This window comes from Annulohypoxylon maeteangense (assembly GCF_022496945.1).
Source record: "Annulohypoxylon maeteangense strain CBS 123835 unplaced genomic scaffold GGS22scaffold_1, whole genome shotgun sequence".
Classification (NCBI taxonomy): domain Eukaryota; kingdom Fungi; phylum Ascomycota; class Sordariomycetes; order Xylariales; family Hypoxylaceae; genus Annulohypoxylon; species Annulohypoxylon maeteangense.
Window position 1 is genome coordinate 627,623 of NW_025953248.1, and position 22,221 is coordinate 649,843.

At 47.8% G+C, this 22,221-nt stretch overlaps 8 protein-coding genes across 8 annotated transcripts; 4 read left to right on the plus strand and 4 right to left on the minus strand.

Moving 5' to 3' along the window:
* Positions 1-844: 844 nt before the first annotated feature.
* Positions 845-1,751, minus strand: GGS22DRAFT_182998 (alpha/beta-hydrolase; the record flags this gene model as incomplete). Its single annotated transcript, XM_047964038.1, has 2 exons — positions 845-1,177; positions 1,338-1,751. The coding sequence occupies 2 exons, from the start codon at positions 1,749-1,751 to the stop codon at positions 845-847; spliced, it is 747 nt and encodes a 248-aa protein (XP_047823488.1).
* A 1,606-nt stretch (positions 1,752-3,357) lies between these two features.
* Positions 3,358-3,860, plus strand: GGS22DRAFT_194050 (uncharacterized protein; the record flags this gene model as incomplete). The annotated part of the gene is made up of 1 exon (XM_047965449.1): positions 3,358-3,860. One exon carries the CDS (start codon positions 3,358-3,360, stop codon positions 3,853-3,855), a length of 498 nt encoding a protein of 165 aa, XP_047823489.1. The 3' UTR covers positions 3,856-3,860.
* Positions 3,861-3,862: 2 nt separating this feature from the next.
* Positions 3,863-5,091, minus strand: GGS22DRAFT_194054 (S-adenosyl-L-methionine-dependent methyltransferase). The gene is made up of 2 exons (XM_047965450.1): positions 4,922-5,091; positions 3,863-4,867 (listed from the first exon to the last, which is right to left on the minus strand). The coding sequence occupies exons 1-2, from the start codon at positions 4,942-4,944 to the stop codon at positions 4,048-4,050; spliced, it is 843 nt and encodes a 280-aa protein (XP_047823490.1). The 5' UTR covers positions 4,945-5,091; the 3' UTR covers positions 3,863-4,047.
* Positions 5,092-5,375: 284 nt separating this feature from the next.
* GGS22DRAFT_2341 (transmembrane adaptor Erv26) lies at positions 5,376-6,317 on the plus strand. Its single transcript, XM_047966562.1, has 3 exons — positions 5,376-5,578; positions 5,673-5,906; positions 5,969-6,317. The coding sequence occupies exons 1-3, from the start codon at positions 5,509-5,511 to the stop codon at positions 6,310-6,312; spliced, it is 648 nt and encodes a 215-aa protein (XP_047823491.1). The 5' UTR covers positions 5,376-5,508; the 3' UTR covers positions 6,313-6,317.
* A 1,925-nt stretch (positions 6,318-8,242) lies between these two features.
* On the plus strand, positions 8,243-13,840 carry GGS22DRAFT_2345 (uncharacterized protein). The gene is made up of 3 exons (XM_047966564.1): positions 8,243-9,292; positions 9,350-12,394; positions 12,629-13,840. The coding sequence occupies exons 1-3, from the start codon at positions 8,413-8,415 to the stop codon at positions 13,573-13,575; spliced, it is 4,872 nt and encodes a 1,623-aa protein (XP_047823492.1). The 5' UTR covers positions 8,243-8,412; the 3' UTR covers positions 13,576-13,840.
* Positions 13,841-13,991: 151 nt separating this feature from the next.
* GGS22DRAFT_183003 (NAD(P)-binding protein) lies at positions 13,992-15,005 on the minus strand (the record flags this gene model as incomplete). The annotated part of the gene is made up of 3 exons (XM_047964039.1): positions 13,992-14,209; positions 14,280-14,891; positions 14,942-15,005. 3 exons carry the CDS (start codon positions 15,003-15,005, stop codon positions 13,992-13,994), a joined length of 894 nt encoding a protein of 297 aa, XP_047823493.1.
* Positions 15,006-18,531: 3,526 nt separating this feature from the next.
* GGS22DRAFT_194056 (PRA1 family protein-domain-containing protein) lies at positions 18,532-20,336 on the plus strand (the record flags this gene model as incomplete). Its single annotated transcript, XM_047965451.1, has 2 exons — positions 18,532-18,979; positions 19,039-20,336. 2 exons carry the CDS (start codon positions 18,532-18,534, stop codon positions 20,196-20,198), a joined length of 1,608 nt encoding a protein of 535 aa, XP_047823494.1. The 3' UTR covers positions 20,199-20,336.
* Positions 20,337-20,798: 462 nt separating this feature from the next.
* Positions 20,799-21,857, minus strand: GGS22DRAFT_183005 (uncharacterized protein; the record flags this gene model as incomplete). The annotated part of the gene is made up of 2 exons (XM_047964040.1): positions 20,799-21,235; positions 21,566-21,857. 2 exons carry the CDS (start codon positions 21,855-21,857, stop codon positions 20,799-20,801), a joined length of 729 nt encoding a protein of 242 aa, XP_047823495.1.
* Positions 21,858-22,221: the final 364 nt, after the last annotated feature.

Sequence of the window (22,221 nt, forward strand, 5' to 3'; positions counted from 1 at the left end):
AATCAAGATTGAGTTTTATACAAACAAAACACTCATATACCTGATACGCGTGGGAATTGGGAAGTCGCGGTCAACGAGTATCAAGGTATACTCACGAAATAATTTGGGAAAGGGTAGCGACGTGTTGATGACGTCAAATGATAGATGAAAAATGGAATAAGCAGCGGGAAATGATAATAAAACAAGTTTATTTACGCGTACTAGGTACACCTTGGTGATGGAGGTAGGTATGGTAGAGATATAGTGAAATAATGAGAATAGAGACTTACCAGATTACTTGAGATTTGATTGCTAGAATGAAGTAAACACGAGCTTGATCTCGCGATGATAGGATTGAGGAAAGTAATTGAGTAGGAAAAAAAGCTTGCAAGTGGTCGACTTAGCTGGTAGGAGAAAAGAGCTGATCTCACTACCTGATCCCACAGGCAAGGAAATTTGTTTTTGTTTAGGGAAGAAACCAAATCCTGATTTAGAGGAGGAGGATTGTAGGTTTTATGGATTGGTTCCTCAGATTTCGGTGGGTGCTGATTACAAGCTCGTCCGGAATATTCCAAAGTATTCTTCAAGTTATTCTTCCCTCTCCCTCAGGAATATCACCAGAGATTATCGTGGTTGTTATGGTCATTGTTCGGCGGTGAATCTTGTGAGTGCCCCTTGAGGGGCGTCTAACTCGCGTCAAAGAGTCGATGTCGTATAGGTGGGAGAGATAACTACAAACTGGACGCAAAAGGAGCACTTAGCCCATTAAGTAGGCAGTATCGAAAGATAAGTTCACAAATAGAGACAGTATTCACTAGGTAATATTCTGATATTTATTACAGTAAAATTCTCATATCAAAGGATTCTATACTTGAGTCGCCTTAGTTATGACATCCAATAGTACCTCAGTCTCCTTGTCGAGCAAAAATGGACTGTGAGCGCAGTTAAGTTCCACAATTGTAGCACCTGCAGCTGCAGCACGCTGGTACTGTTTCTCAGGCGGAACAATCTTATCCTTTTTGCACACAACATACGTCTTATGAGCCCGGACATCAGATGCTGTTGTCAATCTATCGGTGTCACTAGACTTTTCACTCTGCCATACAACCATCTGGAGAGCCTGCTTTTGCCTCGACTCTTCTATATCATCGTAGAAGAGCATCCGAGCTAGATCCTCGGGAACAGGCCGCTTTTTGAACTGCAGAAAGAGTCAGTAAACTGATTTATAATATTTCAAAGGCATTATCTTCCAGTATCCAGGGCAGGGGGCACAAAAAGGGGTAGCTCGAACCGATCCTAACCGAGCCTAGCCGCAGCCAAAAAGAGAGGGAATAATAGGGGCAGAGAAAAGTTCTTACATCTGTCCAACCTGGCGGGAACGGAATCGGCTCATCCGGTCGGCCATGCTGCGGTTCGACGAGCGCGGCGATATACACAATGCTGATGATACCGCCTTGGAGCCCCCGAGCCGCGCGGTCTTCGAGCGTCAAGCCGACAGCAGCCCCTGTTGCGACGATCCCACCGGCACTATGCGCAACTACCACTATCTTCCGACCCTGGTCCAGGAGCGGGCGAAGGTACTCGCGGATCTGGTTAGTGGCATCGATGTGCGTTTTGTCGTCTATAGAGTCATCGTAACCAGTCGTGACCTGATACGGCGCCAGGACCGTGTACCCACTATTCCGGAGTGGGTCGATTAGGGAGCGGTAGTGTAACGGAAGATGCCATGCTCCGTGGAGAAGGAGAATCGTCGGTTTCTCTTGCGATGCCATTGCCGATCGGAGAGATTATATATCGCCTCTATACAAAGCTTCTCTGATTGGTCTAGTCGTGTAATATCGTTCAAGGTTACTATGCGGAGAGAGTTGGTGTAACACGGAAGGCGAAACGTGATTGGCTGAAGACCGAAATATTCACCCAAAACGGCAACTAGGACTATCGGCGATTATTTTCGTTCACTCCGCGCTCGAGATTCAGTATGCGTACAGCCAGACTAATCGACTAGAATTCTTTTGGGGTCCGAAGAGAATTTATAGATCCAGGTCCGCGCCCCATGGCTCCATGTAGTTTTGCAGTCTGTCGGCAGTGGAGCAGTCGCCAAGTAGACTATCATGAAATCGACGTCGATTTGCACCAACAACAATGGGTCTCAGGTGACATAACTTGGAAAAAAGAGGCACAGTAAAATCGTGGCATTTTATTGGCGCTATCATTGTCAATATAGAGATGCTCCATATAAAGTCGGTAACTAATCGTCATGGCTCATGCGATCGATGCCAGCTCAGATTTTAACCCATTGGTCCGCTAACCTTTTATATCAGAGCATGCTGTAGAAATTTTCGGTGTTTTGGTTTTGCCGCAATTACTTCCGATGATGCCGGAAGTTTAGATTCCCGGAGTCGAGATGTCCCACTTACTTTTCTCTAAATGCTGACACCAGGTAATCAAGAAGGGACTGGGAGAGACCTTGCCTAAAGCGTTCTAATCAATATTTTCCCTTTCAAAACTAACTCTGCAGTCATCTCGACATGATAAGCTATCTCGAGGGTAACATATATACATATTACTGTGAACAGGAAGATTGGTACCGTAATAAACATGATTGGAAGCTTAAGGTACTGTGTGTGCTTTTTATCTCGATCGGGAGCTCTGCTGATGTTTTATTTAGGTTTGAGTTAAGTAAATATGAATGTCTTTTATTCTAATTTAGATCGAGTTACTATTGAAGGAGATATGTGTAGGGAATGATAAACGCTAAATGATAAGGGAACATGAAATATTTATAATCGAGGGTGATTTGTATGGTTCGCAAATCCCATTGTTCCTATGTAATGATAGAAGAGCAATCTGAAACTACGCGCTTCGAAACAATACCAAGGTGTTCTAGAAGGAACGGGACAGCTTAATATAGATTCCACACGTTCTCACATAATACCCATCTACCTAAATATCAATCTTGAAACTATTATTTACCTACCTTTCCTAGGTAAGTAAGGTGCAATTCGGGACCTGTCGTAGTATAAATCTTCTGTGCTATATTTTTTATAAAACCATAATTCTAGAAAACACTACAAGATTTATGTCAGATTGGAATTTCACTACAAATATGACGACTTTTACCAAGTTTAATCATTCAAAGTAACATAATATCACTAGTGTTGTAAGCAAGACTTATGATAAAGTTTGTCGAGGTCTTCTGATTCAAGTGAGGCGCTTCAAGGTGTAAACTTAGATACCAAGCTTGTGATTAGGAGCTAGAAATTTTGTCTTATAAGTATTAGGTGGGATAGATATTGTAGACCGCAACTTACAAACCATAGAAGTCTCGTCGTGTACTGTCTTGTTTACTCGACTTCCAAAATCATCACCATAGACAAGATGAATCGACTTCTTCGCTTCGGGTTGGTTATCAAAAACCTAGTTACACTCTCCACACCAAACAATCTGAACCGTATAAACAAAGTCAGTCGATTCTCTACCACTACAATATACAGGCAACCAACTCCTCCTTCCTCGTTCACCGCAAAAGGGTCTATTCCAGCGTGGGACGAACACGATCATCCAACGGTAGAACGCCCCAAAGATGGCATATCCCTAGAAAACTGGCACAAAGGCATCTACAGTCGGTATATCGACTCCAAGCTTGGAGATGGAGGACCAGCGGAGCACTTGAAGCATCTTCAGAAAATGCACAAGCGGCTGCTTCTCATATGCGAAACACTCGACCAAGAGATTGCGGCCTGTAAGAAAGAAGGAGACAAGGATCACGAAGCTATAGTTCAGAATTATAACAAGTATGCGAAGTGGAGTGAGGAGGTGATATCGGATCGCCTTGCTGAGGTTAAGAAGTATGTGGACGGATTGAAGGGGCGTTGATATTGGTGGACCATAGCGCACTCCTTCTACTAAAGGCATCTTCAATATCGAACGAATATCGAAATAGCAATGGAGGATACCAGCGGGAAGACATCTCTTGATATCTGTCAGAAAAGTCAATGTATTTCCTAATACACCTCAAACCTAGAACTCCACGGCGCCGTGCAATGCAACAAGGGTATCGCCTCAAGTCTAGAAAGCAATCCGTCTCTTGCGTCCGGTGTACTTAGACGTAGCCTTAACAACCTTACCCTTCCGTTCCATCTGCTCCTTCTTCTTCACAATCCACGCCTTACTCCCCTTCTTAATCTCCCCCTTCCCACTCTTATTCCCATGTCTTGAATCCAGCACATCCACGCCATCCATCCCCCTAACCACACCCGTAATATCGCCCCCATTCCCCTCCAAATTCCCCCCACCAACCGTCAGAACCAGATACACCTTCACATTCTTCGTCTCGGGATCATCCTCCAGCAGCCCCGCCCCGAACCCCGCCTTCACCGCCGCCCCGGTGATCATGCGCTTCTGCTCGTCGTTCTTCGGGTAGAACTGACAAACCGCTCTCCCGCCCCTCTTCAAACTCGCATACAGCCCGTTGAAAAACCGCGACAGTCGGCCCTGCGGCGACACGTCGCTCGTCTCCGCATTGCACAGCCACTGGATCGCGCTGATGCTGATCGCGGCGTCGAACGTGCCCGCCCGGAACGGCACGCCCTGTCCGATGTCCGCGAGCATCAGGTCGCCTTCGACGTCGCGCTGTAGTGCGACGTCGAGCATTGAGGCTGACACGTCCATGCCGATCCAGACGTGTGGACCGCCTTCGTCGGCGGGTGTTGAGGAGAGGATTTCGCCGGAGAGACCGCTGCCGCAGCCGACGTCGAGGATTAGGGAGGGCGTGGAGAGGTCGAGGAGCTCGAGGGCGCGCTGGGTCATTGAGGCTTGGATGTTTTGGATTCGTGAGGAGGTGGTGTATTTGCGCGCTTCGGAGTCATTGTAGTGGACGTCCGCGGACCTTGGGGGTGGTGGTTAGATAGATTTCGATGGTGGGGGTTAGAGGGGTACGTACAGTGTGTCCTCTGGCCGCGACATGATGAAGTTGTTGGATTGTCAATTGAAGAGTGTTCAGTCTGATCTTATATAGATATCATGGGAGACTAAATTGTGCTTTTGGGATGTGATATCTGATTTGTACTTATTTGGTGGTTTAGTAGTGTCGGTATTGGATAATGGAATCGCATTTTCCAATTGCTTGTGATGCGATAATGAGCTTTTCTGTGGGGACATATATTCTTATCGTTATCACTGTGTTGCTATGGGAAATCTTCGGCTTTTGGAGGGTCAAAAGTATTTGTGTACCTAGTACCTGAGTACCTAAGTACATGTGTACATACTAGACCTAGATCGATTTGACGAATCGAGCCAATAGGAGAAATAGGGTAATCTAATTACCGTTCCCGCCGTCAAATGCGGAAGGCCACGCTTTCAGTCGCGTCGCTTGGGTCGATGCAATTTCGATCAAAGGGCAAAACTCAGCTTATCGAAAAATGCTACCCTTAAACAGCAACCACATTCATTTCTCATTTCGCATTTCCCATACTGTACATATGATGAGATCATCAGGATCATCATAGTTGCTGCGTTGTCATTGTCAACATGTGGATTTTACCTCTTGTCGGTTACCTCGGCTCCATCGTGGGCTTTTGCTTCTTGACCTTGGCTATAGGTACATACTCTTATTATACTCTATAAGCCTTTAACTTCCTATTCGGGGATATAGGAATTTGGAAACTCGAATTGCTAACATACGACTTCTACAGCTTCCGGTCTATACTATCTCTCAGAACTCGTCGAGGAACATACCGTCATCGCGAAACGACTTCTTACGAAACTCATCTACTCCGTCATTGCTCTTCAAATCATACTATGTGTTATCGATGGCTTCCCATTTATTTTTACCTTGATGGGCGTCGCATCACATTTGATATATCTGGGTAATATGCGACGCTTCCCGTTTGTGAAGCTATCAGATCCCTTGTTTATTGCTTCTTGTGGTATGTTGCTAGCATTGATTCGATCGTGGCGAATGGACAAAGTTGCTGACAATATCAAATAGTTTTGGTCCTTGTCAACCATTACTTTTGGTTTCAACACTTTTCCGATGCGCAACACAAGTCCTATTCGCGGATGTCATCCGTCTACGATCAGCCGGATATACCAAGCTTTACTGAAATAGCCTCCTATTTCGGGTTGTGCGTATGGCTTATACCCTTTGCCTTATTTGTCAGTCTCTCGGCTAGCGATAATGTGTTACCTACTATCGGTTCCGAACAATCCTCTCGTGACGATGGGAAGAATAAACGTCAGGGCATGGTAAAATTAATAGTTGATAATGTACTCACGGTCATCGGAGAAGTTTCCCGAATGGCAGGGTGGAAGAAACCTGAAGATCGATTCTAAGACTGTAGGGTCAATGTTCAAATAAGTAATAATATGTGTACACTACAACACAATCACTTATCAAGCGCGATGCCATAGAAATGGTGAGTAGGCTACTGTGCAACCCACAATTCCACCCATCGGCGAAGACTAACAGCATAAGGACGTCACCAATTCCAAGCGCGTCTTCGTATGGACACCAATGCTCTCGTACTGAGGATCAAAAGCGTGCTCTGAATCGAGCTGACCTACAATGGATATTGTCGGATCGTTGTGCTTGAAGCACATCAACTAGTTGGTAAGTTCATGATTTCTTCTATATATGAGTATGGAATATCTTGTTATGATGACAACACCAATTTTTTATGCTAGATTGTATTTGAGTCAATTGACTTTGATTTGAACGATTGGATTTACCTGAACACATTCCAATTTTTTTTTTAATTTGCGAAGCATTTTGTTCATACATCGATCAATTACTAACTTCAGTCTTAGGTCCACGTAAACATACGAGTAGTACATGTACTCACATAGAGTGGCTGAGGCCAAGTCCGTTTGCGGATCTTGGATTGGCTGTAGCGTATTTCCATAGAGTGTAGGTACATATGTAGGTATGCTCAAGCGTTATAAGCACGAAGTTTGTGGGCATTCTGACAGGATCAGCATTTCTGGATCCCTACCTCGAGGTCAACCATCTCCGAATTTGTTCGGAGGCGGCCAACATTGGATCTGTTGACAAAGATCGTATCATGGTATCGTTAGATGCAATCGATATGAACGACGAAAGAAATATACTATTTTTAAAAGTTCAAGTTTCAGATCAACTCCTATGATTGACATAAATCAAGCTATCGGTTATATACCGTGGACTTATAGTTCACATCAAACTGCGATGGAACGATATATCTTGAAAAGCTCAATAGGCAATAGCCTGGTTCAGCCCAATATTAACCTACATATGAAAATTGCTTCTTATGTGAGTAGCGCTTACGGTCCCGGTTCTTTACCATGTATATCCCTACAGCATTGCTACTTTTAACTTGCTATATGTAGGACAGATTTTAATCCATGTGGCTGGCTCCCTTGGCTCATTTGTCCCATGTTTTCGAAATTAGTATTACGCAAGAGTCGCTAACTCTTGAATAGACGAGAAGTATAATCCAACTTGGACTGAGGCTTAGTAAGGTATCAAAAAAGAACCAGGCAGCATCTCATTCTCCCCGCCTTGCTCTATTGCAAAATGGGTATGAAGTGCTTGCTTTTGAAGCCGGCAGGATCCTGCAGACTTTAAGCTATCACACGGGGGATCGTCAAAATAGACTACCGGTTTCGACTACCTCACCCGACGCCCGCTAGTAGCAATTGGGATCGATCAACGCCCTCTCAACTCTCCTCCGCCATCAGTTATTGGTCCAAAATTTCCTGCTCCAATTGTGGTAGCAGGGGGCCATTAAGCTTATGTGCACGCATCCTGGTTTTCTTAGTATTACGACAATAGCCGAATCCCCAGGTTCCATGTGATGTCGTTCTATAAAAAATTCTGCTACCTGGTACCACACCAAGATGCTGAGGTCGTCCAACCCCATAGCGTCTTCCATCCCCGGGTCCCACTCACACCATATCGAATATTTACCGAATCCGTCCATCTACGCTGTTTCACTCGACCCCTGTTCATTACCCGATTAGGAAACATTTCCTATACTGGAATAGCGTCTTATGGTCTTCCAAGACCTGCGCCGCTGATGAGGAATGGCGGTCTTCTCGAAGGCGTAAAAGAATGATATTATTGTAGACGGGGGATTGGACAAGGCTCATTTGTCCGCTCTGTATAGCTGCAACATGCAATCATCGAGCATGGGTAATATTCCCGTAGAGATACCGTGTGGCCATGGTATGATAGATCATCGTAGGGACAGTTACCATACTTAGGTAACGGCATGGCCGATCTTATATTACGATCTCAGTCGCATCTTCAAGATCCAATTATCTACTCTTCCTGGGTACTGAATATCATAGTCAATCATAGTCATAGTCAACGACAAAGAGTGACTCGTGCTGTGGTATCGGTAGTCTAGGTATCTCTCATATGGCATAGACATAGGTCTATCTCAAGTCGCCATCATGAGGTCCCTCACTGACATGGAAATTCCGTCCTTCTGGCGCCAAACCTGGGCCTTAACGAAGAAGAACATCATCATAGCCGTTTATCGAAAATGGTTCTCGACTATCCTGCGATCTCTCGTCTTCCCCCTGATTCTTCAGGTACTCTTACTCGAAATCCAAAACTTCGTCAAAGACGATAACAGATATGGAGTTGGCGACCCTCACCCTATCCCCACTCTCGCCGACAGCATGGCGGCGAGCTCGAAACCTCTCGTCTTGGTTCAGGGGCCTGGCCTTGGATCCGACTTTCAGTCTACTCTCGACAAGATCACCAGTCCTCTCGATTCGAATAAGTTAATTCATCTCACCGACCCGAACGACATCGACATGACTTGCCCGGTTGACTACCACGGAAACTCTCCTTGCTTTGCCGTTGTCGTCTTCAACGACTCTCCTTTCAGTGGGCGTGAAAACGCAGCATGGAACTACACCATCAGGACGGATCCAGCTCTCGACTCCGTGGCTTTCAACGTATTTGACAGCAAGAGTTCTACGGATCAAGTTTACTTACCTCTTCAATCTGCCGTCGAGAACGCGATGCTTAACTTGACAGTCAGCCCGGCGTTCTTGCCGTACACGTACGTGACACAGGAGCAGAAAGATGAGTACTCGAGGAAGACTTACATCGCCCTATCGTTGTATCTCCTATCCTTCATCTACTATGTGACATACATTCCGGTTTGCCAGCACCTTACTAGCATGATCGCTTCTGAGCGTGAAACTGGTATGTCGGCTCTGATTGACGCTATGGGCGGTGGAGTCGCCGGGCCGAGAGTTCTCAGTTATGTGCTCTTCTTTTACGTCCTGTACTTGCCACTCTGGATTATTATGGGAGTCCGTAAGTTATACCCGCATGATATTGATTTTTCCTGATTTTATCGCTGACATTTATTAGTGTACTGGTACCTCCTTTTCCCTGGCCAGAGTGTAGCCGTTACGATTTGGTGGCAGATCTTAACTGGTTGGGCGACGATTAGTACTACAGCGTACAACACAGCGTATTTCAAGCATTCGAACGTCGCCAGTCTTTACAATTCTTTGATGCCTTGGCTGTTGGCAATCTTGGCCGCCTTCTCGGAAAACTCCGCGGCAAACCCTCCCCCTCTAGCTCAGGTCGTTTCCTGCTCTCTCTTCTTCCCTAGCATGAACTTCATCTACTTCTTCGATTTCATCGCTAAGGCCGAAGTTGCTGGAATTCGAATCAACTTTATGGAGGCAATTCCGAAAGCTCTCTTGGATACCGGTAACGGAAAGGGAACGAACTGGACCAACATCGTCGGACCCTACTGGCTCTGGATTCTCTTGGCTGCTCAGATCGTCGTGTACACAGGCTGCACCGTTCTTCTCGAGCGCTTCAAGCATGGCAACAACCGCAAGCGCCGCACATTTAGCACGGATCAAGATGCAGTAGACTCCCACATCGCTATCGAGGCCACGGGTTTAGAAAAGCTTTACAAGCCTCACTGGTTCAAGAAGCTCTTCTGCTTTGCCCGCGACCCGAAGACTAAGGCAGTTGATGGTTTGGATCTCATTTCTCAGAAGCATCAGATCACCTGTTTGTTGGGACCCAACGGTTCTGGAAAGACTACAACTTTGGACATGCTTGCTGGATTCGAAAGGCCAACCGGTGGCTCTGTGAACTTTAACGCATTGCCTTCGCAAATCGGTATTTGCCCGCAACGCAATGTGTTATGGGATGAGTTGACCGTCTACGAACATCTTCAAATCTGGAACACTCTTAAGGGAAAAGATGACGATTTGGCTGTTCTCGACCAGCTAATTGAGAAATGCGATCTTGCGGCCAAGAAGCACAGTCTTGCGAAGAACCTCAGCGGCGGTATGAAGCGAAAGCTTCAGCTAGCCTGTATGTTGATCGGTGACTCTACTGTCTGCTTGATGGATGAAGTTACTTCTGGCCTTGATCCTCTCTCTCGCCGCTCTATCTGGAACGTGATTCTCAGCGAGAGAGCCCGAAGAACAATGATCTTAACTACTCATTTCCTTGATGAGTGTGAAGTCCTATCAGACCACATTGTCATTGTCACACTTGGAAAGGTAAAATGCCAAGGAACTCCTACGTTGCTGAAGAACCAATACGGAGGCGGTTACCGTGTTCATATCCCAAAGACGGAAGATATCTCCAGAATCGAATACCCAGTAAAGGAACACCACGATAGGTTTATCTGCCAAACACCAGATTCAAGGTCCGCTGCGAACGTATTGTCTTCTCTTAAGAATGAGAGCGACTCTGAATTATACATCACCGGCCCAACAATCGAGGATGTATTCTTGACTGTCTCGGAGGAACCTCACACTCTTATCGGTGAGACACTTGAGATTCTACCCACCGAATCTGAGCGAAGCAGAGTAAAGGCACCGCAAGGTGAACTGCCTCTGTGGAAATCATACTCGCAACAAATCAACGCTCTCTTCATCAAGCGAATTCAGATCCTGAAGAACAATTGGTGGGCGTATTTGTTCTGCCTTGCGATTCCTCTCGTCGCGACTCATTTCATCAACGATTTCCTAAAGGGTTACCAGACCCCCGACTGCAACAGCTTAATCTCATTTAATTCATTCGACAGCCGAATGAGGGTTAGCAACGAGGGTGTCCTCGCAGTTGGTCCTCCAGGTATCAACAGCACTATCATGAAGGTGATCGATGAGACGAACCCGTACCACTACGATGTCGGTAAAGGACCTTTCATCATCGATACTGAGGTGAATCTTGTGAAATTCATTCACTACTACGCCTACAATATCTCGAATGGTGGTGGAATTTGGCTCAGCAACGACACGGTCCCGCTTATCGCCCACGATGCTATGACCGGTCAGTCAGGCGCCACCAGTCTCCTGAATCTCGTCAACCAGGTCCGAAGCAATACCACTATCGCAGGATATACATCAAATCTCAAATCCTATCACCAGGCCGAAGGTGGTGACAGTGTATTCTATGTCACTGTTTTCTGTCTGCTGCAAGCTCTCTACCCGGCTTTCTTCTCCCTATACCCGACGTACGAGCGACGATCACAAGTACGAGCTCTCCAATACTCCAACGGTATCCGACCATTCCCTCTGCTATTTTCGTACTGGATGTTCGATTTCATGTTCGTCCTAGTAATCAGCGCTGGCTGCACCGCCTTAATCGCCAACGCAGCTCCCTGGTTCGGAATCGGCTACGTCTGGTTCATCCAAGTACTCTACGGACTCGCTGCCATTCTCTTCGCCTACCTAATCGCTCTACTAGCTCGGTCGCAACCCGCGGCTTATGCTTATAACGTCCTATTCCAGGGCATCATGTACGCGCTCTCGATCGTCACACTCCTGATCGTCCAGCGAACAGACGGTGCCAACCAGCGGACCAACGACGGTACCGCCTTTGGTCTCGGCCTCATTTTCCCGATCCAGAACCTGATGCGTGGCATGGCTATCAGCCTGAACATGTACATCGTGCGATGCCGCGGGCAAACCATGGTTACGAACGCAGGTTCAATCTATGCGTTCGGTGGCCCGATTATGCTTCTCATATTACAAATCATCGGCTTATTCTCGCTTCTGCTCTGGATTGAAGGCGGCAGCTTCGCCTGGGTCAAGAAACCCAAGCCCACACCACCCCCCTCGCGCGCCGGTGACATCGAGAAGACCCTAGCCGGCGGCCGCGAAGACGTCAACGCCGAAACAGCGCGCGTCACAGCCTCGGAGACCGATCTCCTACGCGCACTCCACGTATCCAAGAGCTTCGGACACAAGCCAGCTGTAGAAGACGTATCTCTCGGACTGAGGGAAGGCGAGATCTTAGCTCTACTCGGCCCCAACGGCGCAGGAAAGACGACGATGATCAACATGATCCGCGGAGATCTCACACCCGACACCGGCAGGATCTACCTCGAAGGCGTCGACGTGCTGCACCACAAGCGCCTCGCGCAACGCCACCTCGGAGGTAAGTTTCGATCTACACTTTCCCCTACCCAATACAGCTTCACGCTACACGCACAATATTGCTTTTCCTCCTTCCTTTATCGTCACCCCCCAATCTCGCTACCAGATCCTACATCCACCACACCGCGGTCTTGCCGAGATCTACCTACCCCCCTCCCCCTTTGTCTAGGGCTTACACGCCCGCCTATCTGCCTGCCTGTGCCGACATGAGCTAATTAATGTAATGCGCAAACAGTCTGCCCCCAATTCGACGCCCTAGACCTTCTCACCGTGCGGGAACACCTAACCTTCTACGCGCGGTGCAAAGGCGTCGAAGACGCCCACCGGGCCGTCAGTTACGTCATGTCTCGCGTCGGCATAACCGCGCACGCGCACAAACCCGCATCCAAGCTCTCCGGAGGCAACATGCGGAAACTGAGTCTCGCAATCGCTCTCCTCGGTGATCCTCCAGTCCTTCTCCTCGACGAGCCCTCGTCCGCAATGGACGCCGCGTCAAAGCGTGTCCTCTGGCGGACCCTCGAAGCCGTGGCGCCGGGCCGCTCGGTGCTGATCACGACGCACTCGATGGAAGAGGCGGATGCGCTGGCGACGCGGGCGGCGATTGTGGCGAGGAAAGTGCTGGCGGTGGGGACGACGCAGGCTTTGAGGAAGACGCACTCGAATGAGTATCATGTGCACCTGATCTTGCGCAGCGCGCCGCTTTCGAGGGTGGAGGAGATGGGCGCGTTGGAGGATTGGGCGAGAAGGACTTTCGGGGGCGCGGTGAGGTTTGAGGGGGAGAGTTTGGGGGGACAGGTTAGGTTTATTGTGCCGACTGATGTTGCGGTGCCGGGACGGCGGATGTCGGGTGGTGGGGAGAGTAGTAGTGGGGGGAGTGAGGGGGGGGAGGAGGAGGATAGGATTGAGGAGGTTCATGCTGTGAGCGATTATGGCGATGAGGAGGAGAGTGAGAAGATGAGGAAGAGTGAGACGGTGGTGCGGGTTTCGTCGAAGCGCGAGCATGCGACGCAGAATTTCACGAGGTTCTTGATTGAGACGCTGGAGAAGCAGAAGGAGGCGTTGGGCGTGGAGAGTTATTCGATCTCTGCGGCGACGATGGAGTCTGTTTTTATGAAGGTTGTTAAGGAGAGCGATGCGGTTGAGCATGAGGAGTTGGTACGGCGGAAGTGGTGGCAGTGGTGAGTGAGGTTGGTGACGTATTACCTACTTGCTCGAGTATATAAAGACCTACTACATAAGGGTTCGGGGCGAGTTCGCCAGGTATATAAGCATTGCATTTGGGGGCTTGTATATATGCCCGAAAAAAGGGGGCCAAGGCAGCTGGTCGGGACGCTGTTACTGTTTATTCCTGTTGTCTTTTAGGGGTCGTTAGTTTTTTCTTTCGTTTTTGATACCACATACATATGAAGTAGCTAGTTAGGTCTTATAATTGAACTCCATGTTGAGGGAATATAATGGTTTTCTTGTGTGAGGATGTTGGATACTTGTATTGCTTGTCGAAGTGGGGTGGTCGACTCTGTTTGCCCCTTTTCTCTTCTCTGTTGTTTTCGCCTAGGAGCCCTTTTAATGTATTCACTGGCTACATTCTCGCTGTACATCTAATATTCTGAATTGGTAACTGATAGCCTCCCCCCATCATTGAGAAGAACTACACCATTGCAGTATGAACCCGCCCTGCTTGCGAGATACAACACTGTACCCCCCATCTCTTCCTCACCCCCAAATCGCCTCGACGGTATATATCGCATATTTTCGAGTGTTTCTTTACTAGGATCCCTCCCCGCAAGTAGACCTTGAGCTAGCTCGGATGGGAATACTAAATAGTCAAACAAATCAGATTTTTCACTTCTCACAGCATTTTCGTAGGTGTTGGTAACGGTACTTACTTCCAGGTGCCATTGCATTTACCCTAATCTCATATTTGGCAAGATTGGTGCTTGCATGTTTGACCAGATGGGTTATGGCCGATTTGCTCCCAGAATAAGCGGGCGGAGAGATTCTATCCCGACTATAGGCGGATACGCTGCTCGTGATGATGACCTGACTTGGGACAGAGGGTACATTGCTACCTTCTTCAATTGGCGCTCCAAACCCTCCTTTCAAGGCATTCTTGTTGCCGGCATCAAGCAGCTCTAGAAAAGCCAGCATCGTAAAATACGTCGCGGTGACATTGGTATGGAAGGTTTCGGTGAATTCACCCATGGACACTCCCTCAAACAGATGCTTACGAAGTTCCTGTATCGTGAGATCCGGGTTGAAAGACTTTGTAGGGCCGATTGTGCCTGAATTGGCTACGAGTAGGTTGACGTAGCCCACATCATTTGTGATCAAGTCAACGGCGGACTGTAAGGACTCCTTAGAAGTAATGTCACACACTATGGGGGTGAAGATGGGATTTTGAGCTGCTGCGCTCTCCACGACGGCCTTTCGTCTTCCAAGAAGATAAACCTTCTTCGCCCCGGCCCCCGCAAGGGCCTTAGCCATCATAAACCCAATGCCTTGATATTATTAGTGTTAGTGGTCTATGAATATGTCTGAGACCCCTTACCTGTAGCGCCACCAGTCACAACAGCTACCATACCATCAACTCGAAAAAAGGTAGAGGTTTCCATGTTGAAGTGGTTATATATCGCAATAGTCTTGGTTCGAACCTTGGAATATACCGGTATTCAACTCATAGTCATCAGAGACGACAAGTCTCTGAGTTTTTAATGCAGAGAAAGAAGAGGATAGAAACGTAGGCCATTTTTCTAACTCCCTAAAGTCCGACCATATTCTACAGTGAACTATGAAGATCCTCTCTGGTTTTTTGATAGGTATGGAATTACGAACACTACTAAATCCGTGACATACATATGTTGTTATGCCAGATAGCTACGAGGGTATGGTGGAAGGTAGGCATAATTGCAACTACTACCTCCAAACATAGGCCCAACATCGCCAGTGTATAGATTAACATATCTTGAATAAGGTAGAGATCGGATAAGAATTAAGCCGATTTTAGTCAATTTATTTCGCCTTTCGGAGATAAACAGTATGCCCCCTTACTGCCGAAACTATGTCTCGAACGTATTCGCGATAAGATGCGAACCGAATTCTTTTGGAATATGGATTGTGTATCCCTGAGAAGGCTCTGAGATGTAATGTTAGTGATATATGATACTCATAAGAGAGGAGTAAAGTCTCCTAAGCCCCCGTTTTTCCTCTACTCTGAGCATGTGAGCGATGCTGCGGGCTAAGAGAACTCGAACGATATGGTTCAGTAGAGATGCGCAATAAGTTGGTAAATCAACTGATTTGAATAGTTACCTAACCACCGGAAACTAGGTACGTTAGGAGTATTCCGTGATAGAGCAAAGATGAAGTAGAGAAATTACTCGAAAATCGAGACTTCAATGGGTCATGAATACCCAGAGAGTGACTCGCTCTTAATTCAACAACCCATCGTTTTATATTCTCATAATGACGGGCTTCATCTTAGCTCTAGGCTATTTCGAAGAAAGGGGGCGCAGTGTAGTGTTACTGTTGCACCTCACGTGCTCACCCAATTCCACATCCGAATACACCGTTTCTATGTGTGTCTCGATAATGTCTCTTTCGGGCTGAGACTCCGAGCCCGGATCTCATAGTTTCTTCTTAATCTACCGAGTGAAGCTCTGTATCACGATTGGTTTTGGATGCCGTCTTGTTACTCCACCATACGAGTTGATACTTGCGAATGGCGTACGGTTTCATCTCTTGGCACATGTGGGTGAGCACCGGAACCAGCAGGTTTGCTTGATTACCTACCTACACGCATAGGTGAATAGTTCAGCAGATACTGGTTCAAAGCAAAATATCACATGTATTTGCTTGAGCATTATCTGAAGACTCCTGTCAGAGATGTTGACATTTGGATGATGAGATAGGCTATAAGGTAGGATTATCTCCACAAACCCAGCAAATTTTCGCTATGGGTCAAAATTGGCGTGCACACAATTAGTCAAACCTGTAGTTTATGACCAGTTTCTACTCCAACTAAACTTGGAGTCTGATATATGTTGGCTGCTCCTAAGCAGCGATATTTGCATTGGTATACTGGGAGTCGGACCTTACTAGATATGACTAAAGTCTGGTTAGTGATGCTTATACTATGTGTCCGAAACATGTCCGCACTTGCTCGGGTCGGATCCGAGACAGGGACTCAACGTAGTGGTAGCTAGCCGTTTTTATTGGTGAAAAACTGCCGATGAATCCACTACACTTCAAAAACGTCGAAGTGCAGACGATGCAGGGAGAGAATCTCTAAGTATCATCGTGGAAATATCCGATCTGGGCATTATTCGTGCTACGTTGTAGCAAACCTGAACTGCCTGACTTCTCGATCCTCTTCCATGTGAAGACAGAAGCTACTTAAGGGAAGCACGAATAGCACGCTGACGTAGCTAGTAGGATGGCCACGTTTTCGCGTGGAACTTAGCGTTAGATGAAAATAGCATATTCGGAGCGATCCCAGTTAGGGCGTGGCACCCGTGTACCAAATCATCACGGCAACCGTTCGTTCATGATGTGATGATCGCAGTTGTACCGAACATCTCGAATTCATGAAAAACTGCGGATCAAGTCTGCGAGTATTGAGATTGGTGTATCAGTGTAAGTCGAGGTAAAATAGGCGCAGAGCGCGCTACGATATGAATACAATTGGAGTTATATTCGTTCTTGATTCTTGCTAGTTTGTTTGATGGTGTTGCGAGTGCATATATGTATCGCTGAGGGACCAAAGCTCTTTCTTCATGTGATAATAGTTGAAGTTGTCACGGTCGTGCTTGTTCGAATAATATGTCGTACAACTCTCTAGCTCGAAGTAAGGTTTATTAATTGGGAGGAGAAAACGAAGAGAAGTGACGTCTTACAGAGCTGATAGAAGATGAGGAAGTCCTGCCCAAGGTATTTCTGCAGATTTGATCCATATGGTCCGTGCATAAGATCGCTTAACCGGGATCAACTTGTCCGGGGCAGGTAAGCTTGTAGCATTCCCCCCACTTTTCCCACAATCCATGAATCCACACCAAGATCTACCGCCAGTTAGCTGCCGCCAGATTTCACACCGCATCGATGTTGTCTTGCCGTTGTGCACAGTGGCGCCTTAGATAGAATACTTACGGATCTGTAATAAGAGCAGCCATTGCCAGCCCTAGTTTTCTTACCTCTTCCTTCCGCTTCCTCTTTCTCTTTTTCTCTTCTCTTCTTCTTTTCTTTTCTACCTACCCTCAACACCATCTTCCTTCAATCCCGATGGAGGTATGGTGAAGGTTTCTACGTTTTCCGTCGTGCGTACTCAAGTAGAGTTTCACGACACTCCTAGGGCGTCATTGGGAGTGTCGTTCTAAAACGAGAAACTCTCAAAGACCAGGGGGGAATAGTGCAGTTCGGCATTACCCCTGGGCTTTGACCGCAAAGAGGATCGTCATTCTTTTTTTTTTTTTTACTCCGGGCGACCAGGGAAGAAGACGAAGAAGCAGAAAAGAAGAATTCTTTACAAAGGCCTTTTACTTTACCAATTACTATACGAAATATTCACTTCCTTTGGCCTTTTCGGACGTGTTTTTTTATTGGACTTTCCTGGATCCTCTAGATTCTCTAGAAATCCTGTTACCTGAGGGTTTCCAAGCTTTTTCCTCGATACGAGCATTTAGGTAACTACCTACTTGCTAGGTATCGCCTAAAATCTCAGCTAGCCAATTGGTGGTGGAAAAAGCCAGATACGTAAGCTGCTAGCTCTGCCCCCTATTTGTGGGTGCATCCATGGACTTGGGCATCTAATTTTAAAAATTACTTGTCAAGTTCTAACCTTCAGCCTTTTTTAACAGATCTTCCTTACGCAGCACACAATTATCCAGTCATCATCGCCACAACGACATTTATACAAGCCTATACCAAGAGAATCCATTCGCGACTTTTTCGGCACTTATACGCGTCCAGTCCGAAATACATCAAGCTTAAATAGCTCATTCTACCTATCCTTTGGGATACAACCATCATCACCATTGGCATCACTAAGCCACAAGCCACGATTCTTATCCCTTATCAATCAACAAAAACAATTCCATTTTCACAACACAGCAACATTGAGTCTTACTACTCTCCTCATCCGACACAATGGCCCGTATCCAGATCCCTCTCGACGTCCTGACGTCGCGTCTGAACATTTCGGACCGCTTCGCAGGTTTTCGTAACACCTCCCTCTCAAGCCGATTCGCCAATATGCGCCCCGTCAGCGAATTCCTCGATTTTAAGCGTCTGTCCAAACCAGCCAACTTCGGAGAAGTCCAGTCGCGTGTTAATTACAACCTGGGCACCTTCTCGAGTAACTATGCTTTGGTATTTGTGCTCCTCAGTGTCTATGCACTGATCACAAATCCTCTGCTACTCTTTGATATCATACTTCTGGTTGGTGGCATGTGGTTACTTGGCCGACTCAACGGACAAGATCTCACCATTGGCACTTTCCAAGCTACATCTTCGCAGCTGTACACCGGCTTGCTTGTTACCTGCGGTCTTCTATTTCTAATTGCATCACCTTTCTCCACTGTCCTATGGTTGATTGGTGCAAGTGGCGTGGTCATCATTGGCCACGCTTCTTTGATGGATAAGCCTATCGATGAGGCTTTTTCCGGGGAGGCGGTCTAGGTGGTCGGCCGCGAGCTCCCAAATTTGCGCCCCAATGGGGAAGACCATCGAGGCGTCCGAGGAGGGGTTATGAAGAGGAGGAGGATGATATATGGGGGACCGGGCGCAGGGTTGTCGAGGAGTTGTTGGATAGTGAGGGTGCGGACGCACAAGGCGCTGAAAATGGTGGGAGACGGTTTGCTAGTGACCCGCTTAGGTTCACCGGCATAGATTTGGGTGGTGGTGGTGGTCAGGCACGGAATGGTTACGCTTATCAACATTCGGATGAAGAGGACGAGGACGATGACGGCAATTCAACAGAGGAGGGTACACAAGCTACATCAGAAGAGGAAGAGGATACCGACGATGAAAATCAGGTTGTTAGGAGAGAACTTGAAGAAGCCTTAGTACAATCGGCTCTTTCAAGGATACGGAAAGCTCAAAGCAAGGGCAGGCAAGACGTCAAGCTTAACAAGGAGGAGCTTGCTGCTCTTGACCGTAGACGGAAACGCTTACAAGCTGAAGCTGAGGCAGCGAAACGAGGTGGAGGCAGTCGAAAACAACGCAAAGAAAAGGAACAGCGATACGCCGTCCCCCTTTCTCAATTAGATGCTCCTTCACGTGGCCCCTCTGGCTCCAATGAGTCCTTGGCCCGCAAAGCTTTACCATCGACAGAGCAGGGACCGCCGATGGGACGTTTTCATCCGCCAAATTCAAGCCGTTCCCGTCCTCGCTCCGGTACTTCATCATCATCTACACAACGTCCTCAATCCCGCATAAGAGATTCTCCACCTTTCGATTATCAATACGTGAACGCACCTCCTAACCAGCGACACGCCTCCGATCCTTCGGGAAGACCTCCGTCTTCCGCGTCATCCCAAAATCCCTTCCAATATCAGACTGCCGGTCCGCGCGTGCCGTACGCCGAGGGGGCTGCGGCCGTTAGGAGCAGTCCGAGGAGACATAGAAGCCGAGCAAGAAGGGACGAAGAACAAGAGGACGAGACAACAAGTGACGATGGAGGGAATAGAGAGATTGTGGTAGCCTCGCCTTCGCCGGAATCTGAGCGACCCAGGGCCAAGAAGTCTTCACCTGGTCAACCGACCGCAAAGAAGAAGGCAACTAGTGGTACTGGTAAAAAGCGAAAAGGGAAATAAGCCGAGCAGAGTCGTCCCCATCATCCTAGTGGGAAAAGCAATACACCTATGTAATACCTGAACATTGATAGACTGGTTTTTAATAATGCACTCGCGCGCTCCTCTTCCTTCAATTAAAACCGCGTACGCTTCTCACCTCTCACGCATCTTTCAAGATATTTCTAGTAAAAAAATCTTTTCATATGAAATGAGACTTCTAAATCTAAGTCTAACATAACATTAGGGTATCGTATCGATTCTTCTTCAACTCGCTCCTCCTTTTCGCAAAAAGACATCAATCGTAACCCGGCTTTTTCTTAACACAAAGAAAGAGAGAGAAGAGAAGCGAAAATTCGTGTCGTTAATATAAAAAAGACCGCCCCTCAGACGCCATCCGTTAATTCATACCTAGGTATTCATCCATCCATCCATCCAATCCATTCCATTCCATCCGCATTACCCCTTCATCCGGCACGTCACGAGTTCATTCGTAACTTCCCGGGAGTTCCTAGCTATATACGAGAACCCCTGGTTTTACCCAGGAAAGTAGATATGTAAATAGACAGGCAAGCGAGATAAGGTAAGGCGAGGTAAAGTAGGGGTTAGGGAGAGGAGGGTCATTCAAGAGAAGAAATCCCGTATCCCGTCGAAGAAACCCCCGCCACTGCCGCCACGCCGTCCTTCATCGTAGGACTCGTGCCGTCGCTCCCACTGGTACTCGCCATGGTGGCCGCGGCCGACGGACACACTGTCCGAGCGGCCTAAACCACCAGCCATACGCACCGCTTCGCCGACCAAGCCGACGCTAGAGCCGCCTCCCGCACGCGCGGCCATGCCGAGCATCCGCTCGATGCTAGGCGGTAGCCGTAGGCCGAAGCGGGCTAGGAGCGCGGTGAGGGCGCCGCCGGTGATGAGGGGCATGATCACGAGCATGAAGACCTTGATCGGGTGGCGCTTGGCATAGTACATGAGGTCGCGCAAGAGACGCTTGAGCTTCTTGAGGGTGCGCTGCAGGAAGGAGGAGCGCGGCTGCCGCTTGTAGTAGGAGTTGGAACGGCCTGGGGATCGCATGGTTAGCTATGGATATATACATGGATAGATAGGTGCTAATGCTATAACATGGGGATATATTGATTGTAGCGTATAGTCTAGTGTATGTGATGGTATGTATGGTATGATATGTAGGGGAAAGGGGGGAAAGATGGAGTGGAAGCGTGGAATTGTGTATGCGGGAACTGCTACGTGTGAAGATAGGTGAATGCAATGGGTTCTAGATTCGAGGCCTCCACACGTGCGCGCGTTTGATTCGGTGCTTAAACGGGGCTGGTCTGACGAGGTGACCGTACGGGATGAATGGAGATGGATGGAGGGGATTGAGGTGAGCTCACCTAGGCTGAAGAAACTCCGGGTGCTGCCGTTGCCCAGGCCGAAGAACGAACCCCGAGAGCTGTTGTTCTTGCTGTAGTGGCTGCCACCGATGCCGCGGTCGCCATGGCTGCTGCTGTGGTGGCCGCCGTCGACGCCGAAGAAGCCAGCGAGTCCTGAGTGTCGCTTGCTCTTGCTGCTCTTGTGAGAGCGCGACGAGTCTCGCGATTTGGAGGTCTTGTGGTGGTGGGAGCGCGAGCGGCGGGTCGAGTTTGAGATGACGGACTCGCCGTCCCAGTCGCCGAGGAGACCCATGATGGAATTGGTTGTATGAGGTAAATATATAAACTATGGGTAGATAGATAGATATGTGAAATAGATATATAAACTGTGTTGCTCAAGCTTGTTTAAGCTTGTAACAATTGTTCTGAAGTTCAAGTCTCACAGCTTTTCTCAATCGGCCTAGCGGGGCAGATTGACGAGAAGTGAAGCTAAGAAAAGGAACAAGAGAATCTCACAGCAAAAAAGCTGGCCGGTAGATCAAATCGTGGGAGGATCAACGCGATCTTTTGTTATATTCTCTGTGGTATGATCGATTTCTCGTTCGCTGCAAACGCACCAGCCAGTCTGCGAACACTAGAATGGATCTCAGGCACGACTAATCCACAGGAGAGACGGG

What these genes read in the sequence shown, in the direction of transcription:
- GGS22DRAFT_2345 (XM_047966564.1), top strand. Translation starts at nt 8,413, where the DNA reads ATGAGGTCCCTCACTGACATGGAAATTCCGTCCTTCTGGCGCCAAACC. An exon ending in CTGGATTATTATGGGAGTCC is followed by an intron (nt 9,293 to 9,349) that starts GTAAGTTATACC and finishes GACATTTATTAG; the next exon opens with TGTACTGGTACCTCCTTTTC. An exon ending in CGCGCAACGCCACCTCGGAG is followed by an intron (nt 12,395 to 12,628) that starts GTAAGTTTCGAT and finishes ATGCGCAAACAG; the next exon opens with TCTGCCCCCAATTCGACGCC.
- GGS22DRAFT_194054 (XM_047965450.1), bottom strand. Translation starts at nt 4,944, where the DNA reads ATGTCGCGGCCAGAGGACACACT. An exon ending in TCGCGGCCAGAGGACACACT is followed by an intron (nt 4,868 to 4,921) that starts GTACGTACCCCT and finishes ACCACCCCCAAG; the next exon opens with GTCCGCGGACGTCCACTACA.
- GGS22DRAFT_2341 (XM_047966562.1), top strand. Translation starts at nt 5,509, where the DNA reads ATGTGGATTTTACCTCTTGTCGGTTACCTCGGCTCCATCGTGGGCTTT. An exon ending in CTTCTTGACCTTGGCTATAG is followed by an intron (nt 5,579 to 5,672) that starts GTACATACTCTT and finishes CGACTTCTACAG; the next exon opens with CTTCCGGTCTATACTATCTC. An exon ending in CTTGTTTATTGCTTCTTGTG is followed by an intron (nt 5,907 to 5,968) that starts GTATGTTGCTAG and finishes AATATCAAATAG; the next exon opens with TTTTGGTCCTTGTCAACCAT.